This window comes from Equus asinus, chromosome 16 (genome assembly GCF_041296235.1).
Source record: "Equus asinus isolate D_3611 breed Donkey chromosome 16, EquAss-T2T_v2, whole genome shotgun sequence".
Taxonomy (NCBI): Eukaryota; Metazoa; Chordata; class Mammalia; order Perissodactyla; family Equidae; genus Equus; species Equus asinus.
This window is the reverse complement of record NC_091805.1, coordinates 50,142,019-50,164,972: the sequence shown is the minus strand read 5'-3', so window position 1 is coordinate 50,164,972 and position 22,954 is coordinate 50,142,019. Positions and strand designations below refer to the sequence as shown.

At 40.4% G+C, this 22,954-nt stretch overlaps 1 protein-coding gene across 5 annotated transcripts in view; it reads left to right on the top strand.

The window, feature by feature from the left end:
- Window positions 1-22,954, top strand: part of TBX15 (T-box transcription factor 15) — a 104,576-nt gene that overhangs the window by 69,416 nt on the left and 12,206 nt on the right. For all 5 annotated transcript variants that reach the window (XM_014847608.3, XM_044749343.2, XM_014847613.3 and 2 more), the window contains exons 6-7: window positions 5,816-5,880; window positions 22,291-22,388. In XM_014847608.3, the coding sequence (XP_014703094.1) occupies window positions 5,816-5,880; window positions 22,291-22,388 (163 nt within the window). The remainder of the gene's footprint in view (window positions 1-5,815; window positions 5,881-22,290; window positions 22,389-22,954) is intronic.

Here is a 22,954-nt window from a genome sequence, read left to right as displayed (position 1 = left end):
AAAATGTGATTTATTTTATGAAATGATGGCAGGAGATAGTAGATAGATGTTAACTCTCTTCATTTGGTAGAATAAGAAATCAGAATATCAACATTGATCCCTCAAATGTTGGAAGGGGGGAATTAGAATTGGCCTATGAAATTTCGAAGCCAGCCCTTGCGAGCTAGTGGTTAAGATTTAGTTCCGCAACGGCCTGGGTTCATTTCCTGGTCAGGGAACCACACCACCCATCTGTTGGTTGTCATACTGTGGTGGCTACATATTGCTGTGATACTGAAAGTTATGCTACCAGTATTTGGGTCACCCATGGTGGATAGGTTTCAGTGGAGCTTCCAGACTAAGACAGACGAGGAAGAAGGACCTGGCCACTCACTGCTGAAAAATTGTCCATAAAAACCTTATGAATGGTAGCAGAGCATTATCTGATATAGTGCTGGAAGGTGAGAGGATGGCGCAAAAAGACCGGGCAGAGTTCTGCTCTGCTGTACTCTAGGACTAGGTCCTAGTAGACCGTACCTAGTCCTGCTGCACACTGTACACTAGGTACCAGGATTCAGAATGTGCTGGATGGGACTAACAACAAAATGAAATTTTAAAGCCCAGAGACCACTAATTAAGAAGAAGGACTCTTCCACCTCCACAATTCTAAGATGTTTGTGTCTGTCCCATAGGGTGCAGCACTGAATATATGCTGGGAAATTGACTGCATGATTAGCCAACACATCTCTACTTTCTGTTTCCCTATATGTCTGTGGTTCTGCTTCTTTGGATATAAGTAGTAGACAAGTGTGAAGAAAGAGTTTCTATTTTCAAGAAATAGTCTATGCTTTTCTTTCCCTTTTCCCATTCCTTCCTCCCACCGTTGCTGACTGACCCATAGACTCCCAGGGCTGCTAGCATACTGAAGTTATTATTACTATTATTTGCTCTCAGAGTGCCAACTTGGCAGGCCTGTGGCAGAGAGGAAGGTACACTATGCCCAGAATCTCATCTCAAGAATAAGGTGGTAGAGGTGGGAATAAAGGTGACTCTACACTTTATGCTTTTTCTTGGAAGAGGCTGAGGCCAACGTGTCCTCATGGAATTAGCAGGAAATTTCCATTGCAGAGTCTTTGTCTTCTCTAAGGGAAAAAGACTGCTGAACCTAAATTTTTTTCTGAACAGGAAACTAAATTTCAAAAGACACAACCCTGTTCTCCTCAGGTAACACAGTCTTATTTCTTGATGAGATTTGGCTACATGCACCAGATAGGAAGTCTGAAACCACAGCCAGATTTGTGTAAGCAAATCCAATAGGCTTTCTGAGCCGCTCATTATATCCTAAAGTATTGAGCCAGTTTTGCTCTAACTTTCCAATCAAATCAGTGCAGAATTTGCTTTTTCATAGGGGCTAGGTTTTTTTTTAAATCCCAATGGAACACCTTTCAAGCAATATGGTAAAAAAATAAGAATAACTAAGAGAGTGTTAATAAGGGAAGGCCCATTCAGCCTTGGTAATGTAAAATCATACTCATGACATTCAAATTTCATTTTATTTGTAAGTTGTGCTATTTATGTCTGCACTGTGCATTGTGAGGTATACCTCATTTATTAACTGCCTCTATATTACTAAGCAAAAGAGTCAGTGAAAATGATTAAAGTGAACGGTGGCAAGCCAACAAGCACCCCTTCATGTGCCACAGTCTTCAATACCTCAGACTACACAAACCAGTAAAAGGTTATGGAAATAAAATCAGTGAAGAAAAATGCTCCCACAACCTCTGAATTTTCCATTTCTCCTCATTATCATTGGACCAAGTTTGAACATGACTGCTGTGGAATAGTTTTGGCTACACGGGAAGGGTTACTAACAGACCTTGTTCTGACCGGAAGGACATTTAAGACTTTTGTCTGTAATGTCTGCAGTGAAAGCAAATAGGATTGAGGGATTTGTTTGGTCTGTATTCTCTGAGGCTTGTTATGGCTTTGGGATTGGTGATCCCTGTTTCTCACATGATCCTTCATTTATTCATTCATTCACTTATTCATTCATTGAACAAATATTCCGTTAGCGTGAATAGTGTATTAGGTTCTACTTAATAAAATGGTATATAAAATAGACATGGTTCCTACCTGTATTCCAAGGGGAGAGACAGATAGTAAATATATAAACAACAAAATAAATGTATAATTACAAACTGGGTTAAGAGCAAAGATGGAATTAAAGAGGGTGCAATTTAGGAGAGTAGCAGAGTATCCTATTTTGGAGGGATGATCAAAGAAAATCTCTCAGGAGATAATATTTAGACTGAGACTTAGGTCTCGAGGAATCAGCTATGGGAAGAGTAGAGAAAAGAATATTTTTGTTTGTGGGTAGAGTGAGTGAGAGGGGCCTGAGCAGGGTGCAGCTTGGCATATTCCAGCACTGAGAGCAGCTCAGTGTGGCTGGAGCCTGTGGACCAGGGGCAGAGGAGTGCAGGAGGATGGAGAGGTAGGCAGCAGCCAGGGCACACTGGCCTTGCAAGACCAGGCAAGGAGCTAGAATTGAATTTTTAATACAGTGGTTAGCCACTGAAGAGAACAACATGATCCAGTATGTGTTAACAAACTTCACTTTGGTTACTGTGTGGAGGAGATTGGACAGGGACAAGAGTGGAAGAATGGAGGTCAGCCTGAAGGTAATTTAGAGTAGTTTAGTCAAAAGATGCTGGTGACCTGGTCTACGGTGGGAGGGTGGAGATAGACAGCCATATTTGGGTCTAATTGATAAACATAATTGTGGAGTAGAATTGAAAATTAACTACTCAAGTGTGAGAGATATATATTTATATATCTCATATATATGCGTGTCATATATGCCTAATATATATTATATATAACATATATATACATATTATAGATAACATATATATTATGTGTATAATTTTCTGTAGCTTATTTTCCTAAACAGCTTTGACCTCTCTATTGGGGTAGGTTAGGGGGAAATGTAAACTTTCCAATTCTGTTTTGGGTTAAATATCCCTTCATGTAATTTTATTTATTTATTTTGGGTAAATGCTTAGTTTTTGGGTTTTGCCCCCAGATTTCCTTTCCCTCCCCTGTTACTCCTGATAGCCCCTAGATGTCTGGTGTGTGTGCAGGGGTGGAAGTGGTAGGGTTTATGAGCCCTCATCATGGTTGCTCTGGGTGACTCTCATAGGATCTGAATCTACCAGGCTGGCTTTGGTACCATGGAACAATTAGAAACTAATGATTATTGAAGTTGAGAAGATATTGGTTTACTCCACCAAAATATCATCCTTGTTACCCTTGGTATTTGTAGACATAGCCAAAGTTGTCTGCACAAGCACTAACTGGGGTCATAATTTTGTTTATAAGGCTAAAATTGCTCTCTTCCACCTATATGGTATCTAAATGCCTAAGCAGGGTCATAAAGACTTTCAAGCTATTCGCTCTAGCCTGCTCACTCACTGCTTCTCTTCTTCATACCCTGTGCTCTGGTCAAATTGGACTCCTCCATGTTTCTTGCATATGCTCCATTCTTTCCCACTTTGATGCTCTGGCTTACAAAGGACCTTTCTTGTGAAATGCTTCCCTTGTTCCTTTCTTGCATTCTTTCATTAAAATCCTTCACATCCTTCAAGGCGTGGCTCACATGCTACCTCAAAGGCAAAACCTTGGAGCCCTTCAACTTGGAATAATCGCTACTTCCTCTAAGCTCTCATGGCGCTTTGCCTTTATTGCAAACTGTATCACTCTGTGTTTTATATTGTAATTATTCGTGTATATGTATGCTTTTTTATTCTAGATTATCAGCTTCTTGGGGGTGGGAGATGGACAATAACAGCCATACACTCACTGTACACCACTCCATCACCTGTGCTACCTGTCACATTGCTTTGCATACAAAAGGCACTTGATAATAAATAACTAATAAGTAGCACAACCACACTCTTCATAAAGCTTTCCAAATCTCACATTAAAAGCTTTGAAACAAGTATAGAGGTGTTGTTTTTCCTAACATTTGGTGGCATTTGTCTATTAAATCTCCATGCAGACCCCGTGGCCTGAGCTCCAGTGAGCTGTGGGAAACAGGTTTTCAACCATTTTCTCCCAGGCTCCTGAAACAGAATGTCGTTATATTTACAGGGGTCTGTGGAGGCCCCCAAATATGGCAGCACAATCATATATCAGAAACCCCTATCATAAATGAGTCAGATAGGATAAGCCAACTTGAAAGAGAAAATAAAATATTATAACCCCAACTTGAAAAGAAAATATGGTGTGTGGTTTATTGCTGTGGATTATGGAGGAAGAAAGAACTGATTTTAAGTCAAAAACAGAAAAGCAGTGACAGTCTTTAAACTCAATACAATATTCACAGGGCAGACACTAGACTTTAGAAAGCCAAAGCTTCAGATTCCTGCTCTGGTCTATAAAATAGATGTTAAATTGCCTTTGCTACATTATTAGGGCTACGTTATTAGTGTGTCATTCTAGAGGCAAGCAATACTTAGGGAAAAAATATGGCTTTGCTACTTTCAAGTCAGGGTCTGTTTGTCTGAGTCTCACGTTGCATTTTAAAGACCTTGAAAGACGGTGGCTTTGGGAAATTCCATTCTGACGAAGCGAGACCGAAAGATTTGCAACATAGGATACAACTTTAGCTGTCCTAGTGATAAGTTCTGCAATGTTCAGGAATGAGAAGATGGTCTTAAATAATGAGATTCCCTTATTTCTAGAATTACCTTCCATTGAAAGTGGTTTCCCTCCTTTCCTGAGCTCCCTAGCCGCCACTCCGAAGTCTCTATTGCTGAACGTAGTGAGTTATTAACATCTGGTTCAGTCACGAAGGTATCAAAATGCCTCCCATGACCAAGGCTGAAAGCAGAAACACAAGAGCACATATGGAATTTGTTCGTCAGGCTTGTTCTAGTCTGGAGGCATGAGGGTAATATATACAGCCATTGCAGAGTTTGAGGCCACTACGATAGGATGCACTAGAGAGACACATGTGCACTGAATAGAGGTTGAATGCTATGGCTCCTCAGGACCCATCCAGCATGGGTCCCACAATTGTTTGCGCTGGATTTCCTTAGCCTTATGAAGCTGAAGCTGCCTCTTTGTTTCTCCTGATTTGCTTGTAAGTCTTGGAGACTGGATGAGATGCGCTGTATCCTGCCCCATCCAGTCCCATGTTTGTAGATTTTCCTTTGTGTGCAACCGTGACAAAAGTCTAGCTACTTTTTTTGTCTTTTATAAGACTACCTTAGGTCATTAAATGAACAATCTCCAGTGGCAGGAAAAGCACAACTTAAGTGAAATGGGAAACGCAGTCAGCTATTTGGTTCTTTCAGGCTGTCTGGTGGTCTGATTCCACCTGATTGGATTGACTGAATCCATTCATTCATTATTCACTCACTCACTTGCTCACTCATTTATTTACTCATTCATTCAACAAGCACTTTTCAAGTGCCTGATGTATGTCAGGTACCATGGACCTGACCATTGCCCAGTTTTCCATTTCAATGCCTTTGTCTACGCAAGTGATTTATCACCATTTGGGGGCAAGAAAGGTGAGCAGAAGAGAGTTTACAGAGTCACATACTGGGAAAACCTTGGTTTTTAGGGAGAAGTGGGTCAAGTGGGTCAGACATCTGTGTGCCAGGCCAAGTCTTATATCAACTTCAATTTAAATCTCAGATTAAAAGGAAACTAAATAAAAACAACAGCTGTTACTAACAGAGCAATTTTTGTTAATTTTCTAGGAGCAACCAAAAAAGAAGTCAGTTATTGTAAATACAATTCATGCTTTTTTGTTTTTTTTTTTTTACAGATCACCAGATTAAAAATTGACCGAAACCCTTTTGCTAAAGGATTTAGAGATTCTGGAAGAAACAGGTGAGAATAATTGGGGAAGAGACTCACTGACATTTCTTTTCCATGTGACATTATTCCCCCCATGCCTCATTGGTGCCTTTGGCTCCTGCTTTTTGAGAACATTGGCATTTTATGCCATTGTGCTGACAGGCAAGGAGAAATGGATAGCTGATCCAAGAATCAAAAAGCTACCCCCAAAAGGTTGAATTATCTAGATTTTTTGTTAGCACACTGTAAATCACCAGATCAAATCCCTCATGGTATTTTTTCTCTACATCATACTTGGTAATTCAGTCACTTAAAACAAAATTTATGGTAATTTATTATTATCAAAAGATTGCTACTATTTCTGGTAAGTATCTGTAGCTGGCTACAGGACCTGCAGTGATAGCTCTATATTTTTCATTATCAAGAAACAAGCAATTGTGGAAAAATAAAGTTTTTCAGGAAATTATTACCTTTAGGAGCTAAAACTTTGTTAAAAAATTAACCATTTTTCTCCTAGGAAATATTTCCAAAATATATTAGATGTTTCCTGCTTTAGTAAAGAGAGTGTATAGAACACCATGTTTCTTGATGACCCAACTTCATCATAATGATTAGGTTGTTATATGGTGAAACTGTTAGGAATCGCTGAAGTTTGTAAGACTATTTGCTCTTGTTGTAAACAGCCTTAGAGACTGTGGACTTTCTCTGCTTCTCCCTAATCCTTCCTAGTTCACCTTTCCTATATAAAATTAATATCTATGGAGAGTTAGGAGAGAGCTGAAATTGCCGGGGAAAGCAGATATAGCTAAGGTTATTCAATCAGAAAATTTCATTTTATATAAACCATACTGAAACAGTAAATGTGACATGTGTGCCTTATAAAGTGTGTAGGCTTTGCAATAACTATTTATTTTAGCATTCAGATATTTTCCTAACTTGGGGGCATTTCTCTAAATCTGAATAACACAGATTGTCAGGAGTTATCTTTGCTATTTTCTCTGTAAGAATTTTTTGATAAACTATCTAGTGTTGTATTTAGAATCACTTCATGAACTATGTGGCACATTATACTGGAACCCAAATTTAAGATACAAATCAGTTGTAGTGATTATTTACTTTACAAAACATTTTATGAAAGCACTTCTTTATGAAACTCTTATATATTTAAAATACATTTAGATTTCTATAAAACTTTATCTTAGAATTTTTAAGGTTACATCTAAAAGTAAGTAAAATTCACTGCAACTTCTAGTTTGAAGATGATGAAATTGAGTAATATGATGGAAGTCAAGCAACTAAAAGGCAGGCATAGGTATTCCAGGCCAAATGCTTTCCTGTTCAATGATTCTTAGTTCAATATAAGACAAAGGCCTTAGTGTTCAAAATTTGGCCAGTGAAGAATGAATACCTATTCCTGCCATTTCAGACAGACTGTCCTCTTCTTCCCAATTAGTTTATATTCCATGTCCGGGTCACAGAAAGTGCCTGTGACCTGTTTCCTGTTGCCTCCTTTTCAGGGCTCTGCATTCTGGGCTTACTGAAGACCTGGTTAGTGATAAGGAGCTCAAAATAGAAGATGACCTTTCATAAAGAAGCCTCTAGGGTACTTAAGATCTTTAGCTTGGAGTCCATGGATGGATTTCAGGGGTTCTGTGAGTTTCTAAATATTGTAAGGAAAATCGTGTGTGGGTGAGCAGGTGTGCATTTTTCTGGGGAGAGGTCAATAGTTTTCTTCAGATTTTCAAAAAGATCTGTACCAAAAGTTAAGAATTTCTGCTCTAGACCCAACTATCTGTCTCCAGGGGCCAACCCTACTAAATTTAATTATTCAATTACTTTCTTTTTCTTTCTTTCTCTATCTCTAGTGTCATTTAGTAATGTTTATTTTCTTCTTGGCACTCCAAAGACTGTTTTCTTTTTTTCTTTGCCTTTTTCTCCCATTGGCGTCCTTGTTTTTCAGAGGCATGACCTAGAACAGAAAATTGGGATAGCTAGGCTGTGTTGACCAGCACAAGAGCTATGCTCTGGGAATTGGAGCCACACTATAATCTTAAGAATAAGACCATGTATCTTGAAGCATTTGCCTCTGGTTAGGAAGTTGTGATGAAACCTTGACACCTCCTTTGGCCCTGGCATGTGCCTGCTTTAAGGCTGATGAATGTCTTACTGCTCATGACAGACAGTTATTTGTCTGTCCTGCTTGGTAGGCTACTCTTCTTTGTAAGGACTGCAGGAAGGAAGAACTGAGAATCCTCATTAGCCCATTTCAATTCTTTCTTTATTTATTTTTCTGATAGCATGGAAATTCTTCATTATGTCCCATTAAAACCTGCAGCTATTTTAAGTAAATATTAATAATTAAAGATGTTATCTGTGTTCCAGACCTTTTACGTACATTCTTTTTAAGCTTCAAAACAACCTGTATTTTACAAATGAGGAAACTGAGGTTCAGAGAACTTACACAGCTTTCCTAGTGTCACACAGTAGAGCTGGAGCAGGGGTTAAAACCCAAGTCAGCCTGACTTCAAAGCCTGTGCACGTTGTGCTCTATCATACTAACAGTTTAAACTTGACTGATTTTATCTTCAGTGGATATGGAGAATAAAAGTCTTCCTCTAAAAATCCTTCATCTACTTAAAGATACTACTCATGTACCCAGAACCTTCTTTTTTCAAATAAAACAACCTGTTTATTCTCTGCCTGTCTTTGTAGACTCTTCCCCATGACTTTTTCATCTACTTTATATACCCCTGTAAACAAGGGGTACCCTAGTAGAGTACAGGAAGTCGGGATGAACTTCCCTAGAGGTGAAATTGTGATATAATGACACTGAAGTCACCTGCCTCACAGTGGGGCAAGGATGAATTACTAAAGGTAGAAGCCATTTTCATCCTCCAGTGCTCTGGGAAGCTAAATTAACACAAACTTGTTGGGGCAAGTACAGAGGCCCTTATATTTTCTCTTTAAAAAGTTCAAAATTACCTGATAATCACACTAATTCTTAGTAGCTGCCTGCAGGATCTGATGAGGGCAAGAATTATTAATGCCACTTTGCAGATGGGAAGGATTGATGGATGAGGATATAAAGGACTATTTATAAAGCTTCTGGGAACCGGTGGTTCTGAGCTAATACCAGAATCCAGTTCATCACCTTCCAGCCAGTGCTTCACATATTTCCCTTCTTGTGCTGAGTTCTTATAAATCTATGATCTTCCCTATGCATTTTAGACATCAGATGACTCATACTGATGATGAGCATGGTTTGATGAGTTGCATATAAATGTACCCAAAACATACGGATTACATTTCCTTTAAAAACACATGGGCTTAAAAATTAAGGGGGAAAGTGCTTGACCAGTGTCTTTTGGCTTTGCAGAACACAAAACATTTGTGGGATACTTTGGAGTTACAGAATTTGCCAAACCTCAAACCAAAACACGTTCAGGTTTGTCGATCTCAATCCATCCCAGTGTGATCCAGAGGCTCAGGAAGGGAGGAGTATGAGAGGAACGATGAGGAGGACACAGCCACCCACTACACTCTCTTTAAATGCCTCTCGTGCATCTCTCTCACCTGTAGGCCTCTCATTGCAGTGCATGGGAGTGCAGCCTGTGCTGACAGCAGTATCCTCTGAGTGTAGAGAAGAACTTGAGGGAGCTATAGTGAGGATACTTATTTCCCAGTCTTCATATTTTAATGTAAGGAGATATCCATGGAGAAGTCCTCCTGGCTTCCAGCCCCATCACTGTCTCCTTCCCCTCAGTGGGGACCAGAGTGACTGATCTGATCATTAGGTCTGGGTGAAGGAGCTCTTCAGGACCTCCTTGCCTCCAGGGGGTGTGCGTTCTGGGTTCTTTCCATTGTGTGATAAGCCCAGCAGAGGAAGCCTGCAGTTCTGGGGATTCAGCTTTTTCAGGGGCGTTCTGGTCCACTCATTCAGCCTTCACACCTATGACGTAGTCTCCAGACAGCTTTAGCAATAATAAAACTGGTATTTTGGTCTCTGTTGCATCAGGCTCCTGGGTCTTTCTCAGAATTTATTCTGAGTTCAAATGAGGACAAGAGATGATATTCACTGGGCCTTCCAAAACCGCAACAGGAGCCCCGGTGAGCCCACAGCGTCACCCCTATGGTGTCGCCATCATCAGAGCCCATCATAGTTCTCCCTGCTTCTTTAGGAAGCGGCATTCCACACTCACCACCCTTCAGACTTTGGTTATGGAGCTGCTAATTTTCATTCCCATGTATTCTGTCCCTGATTAGAAGTCCACACTGAAGTATAGGTGTGTGTGTGTGTGTGTGTGTTGTGTGTGTATGTTGTGTTGGTGTGAGAGTGTGTGTGTGAGTGTTGTAGGGAAGAGCAGTAGACAGCTGGTCCTATCAGAGGGGAGACACTGACAGTTTTGCTTTCAGGCATTTTCTCTGCAATGCCTCAGGGAGGGAAATTATGTTTACTTCTAAATTTTTCCTCCTTCTAGATTTCTCAGAAATTATGTGGCCGAAATCTGGCTTTGTCGGTGGAGGTGGGGGTGGTCACTATATGTTTACCTTTAATCAGGCCTAGCCCCAGGGCACGATATGCAGTGTTACTTCTGGAAGATTTCTCCTTCTAGGAGGAAAAAGGAAACACCTTCCTGGTCCTGGGGGAAAATAGCTTCCCTCAGCTGAGAGGCCCTTTTGTATTGTGGTCTGTGTTCCTGGGCTCTGCCCCTGCTAGAATGTAAGCTCCTTGAAGACTGCGGCTGGACCTATTCCAGGTTTCTATTCTTAGATTTTTTTCCTCTAGTGCCATACTGAGTAAAATAATAATTGTTTGTTTAGTTACAAAACCATAAATAGAGTTGATAAGTGGTAAAGAAATTAAAAACCAGGAAATCTGGAGTAAGAAGTCTTACCCCAACCAAGAGTGAGTCAGGCAGAGCAACAGTGGGGACCTAGTTTTGGATACCAACTAAGAAGGGAAGAAAGAGTGAATCTTATAAATAGGCTTAGTCTGAGAGACTGAGGGCAATTTTGATTCAAATCTGAGATGACCTGCTACTGTAAGACACTGATTTAGCCTAGTTAAAGATTAGACACACACACCCTTCAGGTCATCTGAGCTGGCTCTGGACAGTGGGGCATGTCTGTGCTGCCAGGCTCCCTGGAGAAGGAGGACATCCAGCAAGTTGCAGAGTTTGTGGGCCTCAGGAAAGAAGGCATCCCAGAGGCTGAGGCCAAGCGAAGTGGGGTTCGGTTGACAAAGATCGCTCAGTAGCGAACTGAGAAGCAAAATTATATCTTTGGTTGTGGCCACCCCAGCGCGCAGCCAGTTCCAAAGAGAAGACATGGTCATGAAGTTGAAGAGAAGCAAGAGTCTTTGCACTAAGTCTCCTGGTCAGGAAACAGCCTTGGGAGTTACATCTGTCCACAAGCCTGGAGAGCCCACTGTGCTCAGCTAGAGGGAGAATTACCACCGCAAAGACCTTGCACTTTAAAGGGGATAGTCAGAGGAGCAGAAGGAAAGAGGACTCTGTGGGTCTCTCAACCCACATCTAATGTGAAAGCCTTGTCCCTGTTAAGAGTGGCTGCCAAGATTTTACAGAAAGCCCGTCAGCTTGGGAAATTTTATGTAATTCCCAGGGACTTCTTCCAAAGCAAACACGTACATAAAAAGGAGAGGGTTAAAATTATGATCTGTCTTGGGAGTGAGAGATCCTATGAACTTCTTTTAAAAGTGCCATGGAGTGTATGACTCTGGGTTCTCCTATGTCAGCAGCCTTCATCTTATCTCTGACCTTGGGCTTTACCCTTCCTCCCACCCTCTAGTGCATCTAAGACAACTGCAACGGGCACTGTCCTATGTGACATGGTTTGTTCCAGATACTCCTAACTGACAGGGCGTCCCAGAAACCACTGCTGTTGGTCTCATGAAGGCCCCAGGTGGAGTGGCCCTTCTGTAGTCCAGGGAGTTGGTGCAGCTTTTTAGGAGGGCATCTTTTTCTCTATTGGAGTCTACCCTTGGTGGCTTGAACCAGGACACTCAAATTCCATGACTTAGGAACTGTGGGAAAGGAGCCCGTGGCAGGCTCTGTATCATGGGGAGGTTGCCTCACATGGGTAAGTAGTTTTAATAGGTTTCCCCTCGTTGAAAAAACAATAGGGCCTGCAGGATGAAGGATAGGAGGCAATCTGCGTCTGAGCTAATTTTCAGAGTGTTTTCAGCTCACACTGCTCTTGCTGGGAACGTGGCTGGTGGCTGTCCTTGGTGCCTAGAGTCCCTTTACATAATATTTCAGGGTATGGTGATCTAAAAATGGAGCCATTAGCTGCATTATGGGAATGGATGTATTTGCTTGCTGCAAGAGGAAGCTTAATGATGCTAATACTTAACCCAAAGGAAGGCATCTCTACTGGTGTCGGGGGAAATATTTGGAAGTAAAGAATTTTCCTGTAAACACCTCTTCAGCAGCTATTGTCCCAAGGTCATGTTCATAGAGTGAAGAACCATCTCCTTGGGCATAGACAGGAACCCCTGTCAGGGCCCAGCCTCATCCTCCCAATAAGGATGAGTGTGCAGCCAGAAAGAGGACTGTGACCTAAGGAATTAGAGAAGTTGAAGTTAACAGAGGGAAAAGGAAAAGTCTCAGCCAGAACTTAGCTCCAGGACAGTTCCTCTTTGCTTAGATCTGAAAGAAACAACTTTTCTTTGGGAGTCGGGGGAGGGAGGGTGCAGGTGGATCTCAGCGAAAGTCAGAGTTCTCTATTATAACCAAGTGTCTCAAATCTTCTCTACACTCTTATCTATCTATTAAGCTAAAAAGATGAAATTACTATATTTGTAAGTCAAGATGGTAAAATAGCAATTTCATACAGTTCAACTTTATATATTTGTTTCTAGGCATTCAAATTGTAAGTCTGTAAATGATAGTAATAATCATTTCATATAGTATCTGTGGTCCAAGTGGTATATTTTACCTCTGAGTTGATTGGTATTGGTGCCATGTTTCCCATTTCACTGATGGTAAAACTGAGTACAGTGAGGTACTAGCATTCAGAATTTGCAAATCCAGCGAGTGACAGCATCCAGAGAATGATGTCGCTCTCCTCTGTTAGGCGCAGCTTGCCAGTCAGCAGACAATCTTGCCCTCCTCCACCTCCAGTTCCCTGTCACGCTTGACGGCTCCCATAGGAAGCTTAGAACTAATGAGCTGACCACTTACTTGCCTTCTTTCAACCAGCATGACTTTCCAAGTGTCTCCCTTACTTTCATTTTCTATATTTTCATTTGTTCTCCCTAGAGCTGCTGGCTGTATTTTTCCAGCCAATCTCATCTTGCTCTTTCCTGGCAATCTTACTAGCCCCTGTAGATTTTGCATACTCTTTTATCCCTAGCATGGGTGCCATTGAGCAGACCTATGGAAGTAATCAGTGCTGCACTCCCTCTCAGGCGCTGCTGCATCTATATTCACCGTAGCTGGCCCTCTACTGGACTCTGGCAGCAGCATCCTGCCAGCCTCCTCCTATTCATCCAGGCCATAGCTGTTTATCGTGTCCATTGGTTTATGGTCTTTCAGCTAGTATTTAACATTTTTCTCTGCCTTGTTATTTGTTCTCCATCCTCTGTCATGAACCTTTTCCACCATTGTCCTTTTGTCCATGTGGGTTTGCCAGGGAGAGTTGGCAGTTGTTTTATTATCTATGGCCCTTGCCCAGGGATGGTGTCATCTAACAGAGTGACGTCTTTTTAATGGCTAACATATTGGAGTCAGAAATATCTGCAAGATAATGAGGCCTACAGAGGTTTGCGGGATATGTTTTGCTTCTTCGAGGAGAGGAAGAGAAATGGAATTAGGTAACATACAGGTCCCTCCACATTCAATCCAGAGCCAGAGGGCTGATAAAGCTTTGAATTCCAGTGAAGCAAGAATGTTTTCTCCTGTTACAGGTCACAACCTGAGCAGACGACGGGATTTCTTTTGCTTGAGTTAGACCAGTGGTCCTCAAGTTTTCACTGTATTTTCTCTCATTTTGATATATTTTGTCTTTAATCAGTCTGCATTTATTAAGTAACACTCAGGATGGATTAGTGTCATGATCTCCATTTTACAGATAGAGAGACTTAGGCATGAAGAGGTATCTAACTTGGCCAAGGTGCGCTCATGAGCAGCAGGGTTCCATGTGAACCCAGGCAGTCTGACTCCAGACTTTGTGCTTTTAACGACTGTGCTGACCTGCCCATGAGGTGATTTAGTATTACCAAATTAAAGTTGGACCATTTTAGTCAGATGCAAAGAAACATAATATTTTAGTTAGCCTGCTTTGTGTTATTTTTGACTTTTATTGTACTTTTTGCGGCAGTGAAAATTCCTTATGGGCTGCTATTGCTACCTGTTCAGACTCCAAGTGGGGACAGAGTTCCCAAGTTGGGAATCACTGGGTAAGGAACAATTGTAACTCAACTCCCAGCTTCTGTCCAATAGACACCAGTTCTTCCAAACCATTATAAGGCACCTCAATGACAGCCAATTCATCATGTAGATATACTTATTGTACCATCTAAACCCAGTTTTGAGTGATGGCTTTTTTTTTTGGCCAATTTGCAGACCTCTGTTGGGAGGTCTTTTAGAATATCCACAGACAACAAATACGCTGAGGAATCTAGGTGGAGCGGCTAATTTCAGAGCCAGTGAAGGAGAAGGATGTGTGGAAGGTGTGATCTCACCTTAGTGGACCAAGGACAGTCTAAGAAAAAGAATTAGAAAGTTGAGATATGGAAGTTAGATCTGAAAGAACAGTATATTCTGCTTTTGTGTTTTCTCAAATACTGGAAGGAAGAGAAAAGAAAGGAGATCAGAGGCACAGTACTACCCATGGGATAAAATCCAAGAACCTAACGTGAGATAAATATCCATGCTGTCCATGGTGTCCTCATTTTGCACCCAGAGCACCAGTCATCCTGAACTGCTTTCAGTTCCCAAAACATGCCTTCTCTTCCACACCTCCAAGTCTTGCATATACTGTTAACTCTGCTAGGAAAGCTCTTCCTGCCTCTTGGTTTGTGTGGAAAACTGCTGGGTACCCTTTAATATTGAACTTAAATAATTGGCCTTATGGAATCTTCCTTGAGTTTTCCAGGTGCATTAAATACTTCTTTCTCAGTGCTCCATGGCATCTTCAACATATCTCCAGGTAGCATTTATCACACAGTTCAGAAATTACTCATTTACATGTTCTCTTTTTGTTAAACAGGATACTCCTAAAGGGTAAAGACTGTGTGGGGTTTTTTGCCTTTCTGTCTCCTGAACCTAGCACATAATTGTTTTCCTGGTTGAGTAACTCCTTTATGACTTCAAGCTCCCCATTTCAGCAGACTTCCTTTAGCCCTTGACTATCTTCTATTGAGACATGACCAATGGCCTTATCGATCCCTGACATATGCTCCCTTTGTTACCTTGATCACCAACAAATAGTATGAGGAAGAGTCAAAAGTCAGAACTACAGAAAAAAATAAATGGAAGAAAGATAAAAAAAGCAATTCTCTATCTCTAGACAAATAAAAAGCAGAAACTATGCATTGGTGTGCTGCCTAATAGGTTCCCAAATATAGTTGTAATTGTTGTTATAAATTTTCAAATATTTGCTGAACCTCAAAAGGATGGTCCCATCATTTTTTTTTTTTTTGAATGAGAAGACCTTCTTTACAGTCTGGCTACTTTTCCAAATCAGTTGATCTCAAGGCATCTTCAATTTGCAAATGCGCTCTTTGGCTTGCTTTCTCTCCTTCCTTTTCTCCCTCCTCTTCAGCACATTCTGTTAGTTTGGCCAGTGAGCAGACTGAAAAGTCTAAAGAGAAGAGGCCTGGAAATCAGGGAAGTGATTACAGCCAAAGGATTGAACAAAGGGGGTTTGGATATGGCCTCTGTTGTCACTGGAGCAAACAGAGAAAAGTAAGCAAGAGAGGGACACTTGCCAATTTGATCGTCTCTAACTGGAAACCTCAAAGATGACATCGGGTCTCTGGTGTGCAACAGACCCTAGAGGCCCACCATGTGGAAGATGTTAATGACATGTGGTTACCTAAGAGCACTTTTTAAATATGTTAGATGATGAATTCACTTTTAAGAACCTTGAGATAAAATTTTACAAAACTAACCTAGAATGATGATGAATAAGTAAACAATGTGTTGCTCAGGATACATTTTGAATAGACATCCAAGTGGCTGAAAATGTCAATGGGGAGTTGGCAAGGACTCTTGTAAGAGAAATGAGGGCAGAAATGACTGGCCTCTGCTGGGGACTCAGATTCTGTTGAAGGTCAGAAATTCTATCACCAGAATGGAAGAAACCAAAGGAAAACTGAAACCTCTCTGAGATCTGAGTCAAGAAGGCACAAACAGCTACGGAAATAATTCCCATGTCTATACTTGAGGATTCCTCTTGTCTTCAGAGACTTGATTTTACATCAAGTTTTTTTCCGAAGTTTTAGGATTAGAAAAATGAGTTCTGGTTAAAGTTCATAAAATAATGACTCAGTAATAAAACACAGGGTGAAAATTCATTTCTTTACTTTCTAATTCAAAGCATATAAATTGGGATCTTGCCATGTAACAGGCATTGCGCTAAGCGATGGGACAAAGAAAAACATGGGATTCAAAGTAGACATTCCAGCGGTGGGGAGAGGTGAATTATCTAATACTTATCTTGCCATGACACTTCACCAAATCCTGATCTATAGAACTAGTACTTTCTAAGAATTAGATCTATCCAATGAAACTTAATGGAGTTTGAGGACGAATAAGATGTGGCATATAGTAAACAAATAGGATTAATTTTTCTAAAAAGAGATAAACTCTGAATATATAAACATATTCAGTAAGGGTCTAGGGTAAATCTATAAGAGATGGAGCCACAGTGGATTAATAAAGCATGATTGGGAATGTGTGGGCTTAGCTATTACTTTTTGGTAGTCGTAACCCCTCCCCCACAACTCCACTACCAAAAGGACCCTTGTTGTGACAGAATCCTGGACTGGATGGACCGTGGGTGTGCCCATATATGGCATGTCATACATTACATTCTTAACAGTCAAGGAAGGTCTTCCTAATGAGGATGTGGAAAATGTCTGCCGCTCTCACCATTTACCCATTGGTAATGGAACCAGAGGGTAAAAGTTACATCAGAGATTTCAGCTCAAGGTCCGAAAGAACTTACTAACAGATCTGCCAAAAAACTAAATATTTTTGTTGTGAAGTACTCCAACAGAGGCTGGATAACCATCCAAGATGACATCATAGGAAGAAGAAGTAGATGACACCCAAGACCCTTCCCAGTTTTTCAATCTGATTCTATAACTCACTCTTTCAGTTGGATTTTATGTTTGGATAAATGGTCACTATCCTATAAAGAGCTGACTATTTAAATAAAATTATTAATACATTTGCCATTATGAAATGAATTTGCTGTTATGGAAATGAAATCAAAGTTCATTTTCTATTTTTTTTAATTAATGTTATGATAGATTACAACCTTGTGAGATTTCAGTTGTGCATTTTTGTTAGTCATGTTGTGGGTACACCACTTCCCCCTTTGTGCCCTCCCCCCACCCCCCCTTTTCCCTGGTAACCACTGATCAGATCTCCTTATCAATATACTAACTTCCACCTATGAGTGGAGTCATATAGAGTTCGTCTTTCTCTGACTGGCTTATTTCGCTTAACATAATACCCTCGAGGTCCATCCACGTTGCTGTGAATGGGCCAATTTTGTCTTTTTTATGGCTGAGTAGTATTCCATTGTGTATATGTACCACATCTTCTTTATCCAATCATCAGTTTCTGGGCATGTAGGTTGGTTCCACGTCTTGGCTATTGTAAATAATGCTGCGATGAACATAGGGGTGCAAGGGAGTCTTGGGATTTCTGATTTCAGGTTCTTAGGATAGATACCCAGTAATGGGATGGCTGGGTCATAGGGTATTTCTATTTTTAACTTTTTGAGAAATCTCCATACTGTTTTCCATAGTGGTTGTACCAGTTTGCATTCCCACCAACAGTGTATGAGGGTTCCTTTTTCTCCACAACCTCTCCAACATTTGTCGCTCTTGGTTTTGGATGTTTTTGCCAATCTAACGGGTGTAAGGTAATATCTTAGTGTAGTTTTGATTTGCATTTCCCTGATGATTAGCGATGATGAACATCTTTTCATGTGTCTATTGGCCATATTCATATCTTCTTTTGAGAAATGTCTGTTCATGTCCTCTGCCCATTTTTTGATCGGGTTGTTTGTTTTTTTGTTGTTAAGCAGTGTGAGTTCTTTGTATATTATGGAGATTAACCCTTTGTCGGATAAGTGGCTTGTAAATATTTTTTCCCAATTAGTGAGCTGTTTTTTTGTTTCAATCCTGTTTTCCCTTGCCTTGAAGAAGCTCTTTAGTCTGATGAAGTCCCATTTGTTTATTCTTTCTATTGTTTCCCTCAACTGAGGAGTTATAGTGTCCGAAAAGATTCTTTTGAAACTGATGTCAAAGAGTGTACTGCCTATATTCTCTTCCAGAAAACTTATTGTTTCAGGCCTAATCTTTAGGTCTTTGATCCATTTTGAATTTATTTTGGTGTGTGGTGAAAAAGAATGGTCAATTTTCAATCTTTTGCATGTGGCTGTCCAGTTTTCCCAGCACCATTTGTTGAAGAGACTTTCTTTTCTCCATTGTAGGCCCTCTGCTCCTTTGTCGAAGATTAGCTGTGCATAGATGTGTGGTTTTATCTCTGGGCTTTCAATTCTGTTCCATTGATCTGTGGACCTGTTTTGGGACCAGTACCATGCTGTTTTGATCACTGTAGCTTTGTAGTATGTTTTGAAATCGGGGATTGTGATTCCGCCGGCTTTGTTTTTCTTGCTCAGGATTGCTTTAGCAATTCGCGGTCTTTTGTTGCCCCATATGAATTTTAGGATTCTTTGTTCAATTTCTGTGAAGAATGTTCTTGGGATTCTGATTGGGATAGCATTGAATCTGTAGATTGCTTTAGGTAGTATGGACATTTTAACTATGTTTATTCTTCCAATCCATGTGCATGGAATGTCTTTCCATCTCTTTATGTCGTCGTCAATTTCTTTCAAGAAAGTCTTGTAGTTTTCATTGTATAGATCCTTCACTTCCTTGGTTAAGTTTATCCCAAGGTATTTTATTCTTTTCGTTGCGATTGTGAAGGGGATTGAGTTCTTGAGTTCTTTTTCTGTTAGTTCATTGTTAGTGTATAGAAATGCTACTGATTTATGTACATTAATTTTATACCCTGCTACTTTGCTGTAGTTGTTGATTATTTCTAATAGTTTTTCTATGGATTCTTTGGGGTTTTCTATATATAAGATCATGTCGTCTGCAAACAGCGAGAGTTTTACTTCTTCGTTACCTATTTGGATTCCTTTTATTTCTTTTTCCTGCCGAATTGCTCTGGCCAACACCTCCAGTACTATGTTGAATAGGAGTGGTGAAAGTGGGCACCCTTGTCTTGTTCCTGTCCTCAGAGGGACGGCTTTCAGTTTTTGTCCATTGAGTATGATGTTGGCTGTGGGTCTGTCATATATGGCCTTTATTATGTTGAGGTACTTTCCTTCTATACCCATTTTTTTGAAGGTTTTTATCATAAATGAGTGTTGGATCTTGTCAAATGCTTTCTCTGCATCTATTGAGATGATCATGTGGTTTTTGTTTTTCATTTTGTTGATGTAGTGTATCACGTTGATTGACTTGCGGATGTTGAACCATCCCTGTGTCCCTGGTATAAATCCCACTTGATCATGGTGTATAATCTTTTTGATGTATTGCTGTATTCGGTTTGCCAAAATTTTGTTGAGGATTTTGCATCTATGTTCATCAGTGATATCGGCCTGTAGTTCTCCTTCTTTGTGTTGTCCTTGTCAGGTTTGGGGATCAGAGTGATGTTGGCTTCATAGAATGTGTTAGGGAGTACTCCATCTTTCTCAATTTTCTGGAACAGTTTGAGAAGAATAGGTATTAAGTCTTCTTTGAATGTTTGGTAGAATTCTCCAGAGAAGCCGTCTGGTCCTGGACTCTTATTTTTGGGGAGGTTTTTGATTACCGTTTCTATTTCCTTACTTGTGATTGGCCTATTCAGATTCTCCATTTCTTCCTGATTCAGTTTGGAGAGATTGTAGGAGTCTAGGAAGTTGTCCATTTCTTCCAGGTTGTTCAATTTGTTGGCATATAGTTTTTCATAGTATTCTCTTATGATCTCTTGTATTTCATTGGTATCTGTTGTGATTTCTCCTCTCTCATTCCTAATTTTATTTATTTGCGATTTCTCTCTTCTTTTCTTGGTGAGTCTGGCTAAAGGTTTGTCGATTTTGTTAATTCTTTCGAAGAACCAACTCTTTGTTTCATTGATCCTTTCTATTGTCTTTTTTGTTTCAATATCGTTTATTTCTGCTCTTATTTTTATTATTTCCCTCCTTCTACTGACTCTGGGCTTTCATTTTCTATTTTTTTAATAAATATAATATTTGCAGGTTATCAGTGTGCTATTGCTACTTCTTAGTCTTCTATCACTTTATTATGAAATGAGAAGGGACTGCTCTTTGTCCTTGAGCTAATATTTCGTCCCCATCATTGGTACATGTTCCTGGGAAGAATGGAATAGGAGGTGGAACAATAAAGACCTTGCCATTTGCAGTGAGCCTCCCGTGCCATTGAAGGGAATCCTGAGATATTCTGGTGGGCTGCCAACATTCCAAAACAAGGCAGTAAGGTCTAAGCCTGGCCTGTCTATTTCTTATATTCATCAAGGCTCAGCATGGCTTTATCTGCCTATCCCCTTATTATTCTGAACTCCCTAATTGCCTGGGCTCTCTCTCCACAAATAGTTTCATGTACTGTATTCAGCATTAATGTAGGGTGACTATGTGGAGATGTCTTCTATTCCTACTTTTAACAGATTAACAGCTAATAAACACCATGCAACACCCTCTCTTCTCAACCTCTTCTAAAAATACAGAGTTTGATTTGCCAACGTTGGTGTATTTAAAGCCTCCAAGATTCCAGGGAAGACTTTGGAAAGTTAACTGTGCAAGTAAGGCCTGTTCAGAGAGGAACTCTTCCAACACAAAAAGCCAATCAGCGTATCAGCAGCTCATCTGAGAAGAACCTCAGGGGATCTTAGAGTAATTTATAAGGGAAGGATATTTGTTCTCACTCAAAATAAAACTTCTCACTTTATTCTTGGTCTGTAAGACTCTTCTGAAGAGAACTCTGGAAATGTATTACCTAGGGAGAAGGACAGGCAGCGTAAGTTTCATCTCAAGAGGGAAAGCTTGTCTTCTCCAGGAAGGGGCACCATGTTACTTTCCAGTGACTTTGCAATGAAACAACTTATGCCACTACTCTTCTCTATGCTCCTTCCCCTACCTGCCCCATAGTCCCTGAACTTTGCCTCCTTCCACTTAGGTAGAAGTGAAGCTGTTAGTTTTAAAGAAAAGTCAATAATCAGAAGCTGTGTTCAAGCTTTAAATGAAGCCCCAACCAATACTCTGTTTTGAGGATATGGAATATCAGCAAGAATCTGTCTGAGATAACCTGGAAAATTATGTTAAAACAATGTCCATTGGCACCTCATATATATGATAGAGAATTTATTGAAGGGTAAAGTAGACAGTGTGCACATAGTTCAATTAATGGAATTTTTAATACCAATGAAACAGAAGGCTTAAAGTAATATATTTGTAAAATATTGGATGTTTCCTGAAGTCTGACAGTCCCAAGTAAATGACCCTCTAAGAGTAGCTTGATTATTAGATTACAAAATACAGGTAAATATTTGCAGAAATGTATTGGTCTTTTTGCTCAACGTATAATTTCTGGAATCAAACCCTTTCTTTGACTTCAGGTAAGTATTTCTTGTTGCAACAGAAACTCAAGTGTATTTGATTGCTTACCTCTACTTTTATTTCTGTTGCCCTGCTTGTCTCTGTTGATTTAAGAAGCCTTTAAAGCCATAGCAACTTGACAGTTTCACTGACTCCACATACCCAGTGGTGGAGTTAACTCTGGGACAGGCTGTGTCAATGCACTCTGGTAATGATGATGATGTCTTCCTGTGCTAGAGAAACAGTAAATGCTACTCTCGTCTCAACTCTATTCATATTAGTGACCTAGACCTTTGACATTTTTTTTTATGCAGACCAAATCTCCTCTGAAGAAAAATCAGAGTGAAATTCCATCATGGTTATGACTTGCTTGCAAATAATCTGAATTGGATTAATTTCTTCTTCCTGCAATCCAGTGTCATCTATACCTTGTGCTCTTCCAGACTAATTTACCTCGGTGGTGATATCTCTTGGTGCCTATATATATACCACTTGTCAGACAAACCACCGCAGTACCTTTAAAAAGTCAGTGCATATCTTGGGATTATTTACAGCTTCCTTTGCTGGCTTTTCTCTCTGCAGAACTGGACTGGAAGCCATCATGGAGACTTATGCGTTTTGGAGACCCCCTGTGCGCACACTCACCTTTGAGGATTTTACCACCATGCAAAAGCAGCAAGGTAAAGCCCTGGGCAAGGTCTCTGCTTCGTGATAGCACTGAGGGAGGAGCGGCAGCTCAACTGAATATAGCACATATGGCCCCAAGCCAAGCCATGGGTTATGAAGAGTACATACTAGGTAGCTCTGTAAGTAACCAAAGCATCACCACTTGTGTAAACAAGCTGGTTCCAGAGGCAGCATTTCACCTGGCACCCAAAATCCTGTCTCCCTTCCTAAAATCAAGGTTATGTTCATGATTATGATGGTGGTGAAATTATTATTTCTATCACTAAGCATTCATATAGTCTTTGGTATTTGAAGAGATCTTCATAACTTCATTTATTCCTCATACCAGCCTTATCAGTTTTCTTATTCTAGTTTTGTAGATGAGTAAAAACTTAGCTCTGGACAGTGCGAATAAATTGCTCAGGTCTGACAGTGAGGAGGGGGCTGCTGCAAGCCCATCTGACTCCTACTCTTGCTCTCTCCTTTTTTGCGTCTGTGGAACAACAGCCCTCTCACGTTGATGGTTTACGTGGACTCTTTCCTCCCACTGCTTTGTGCCTTTCATCCAGTTTCTAATCTC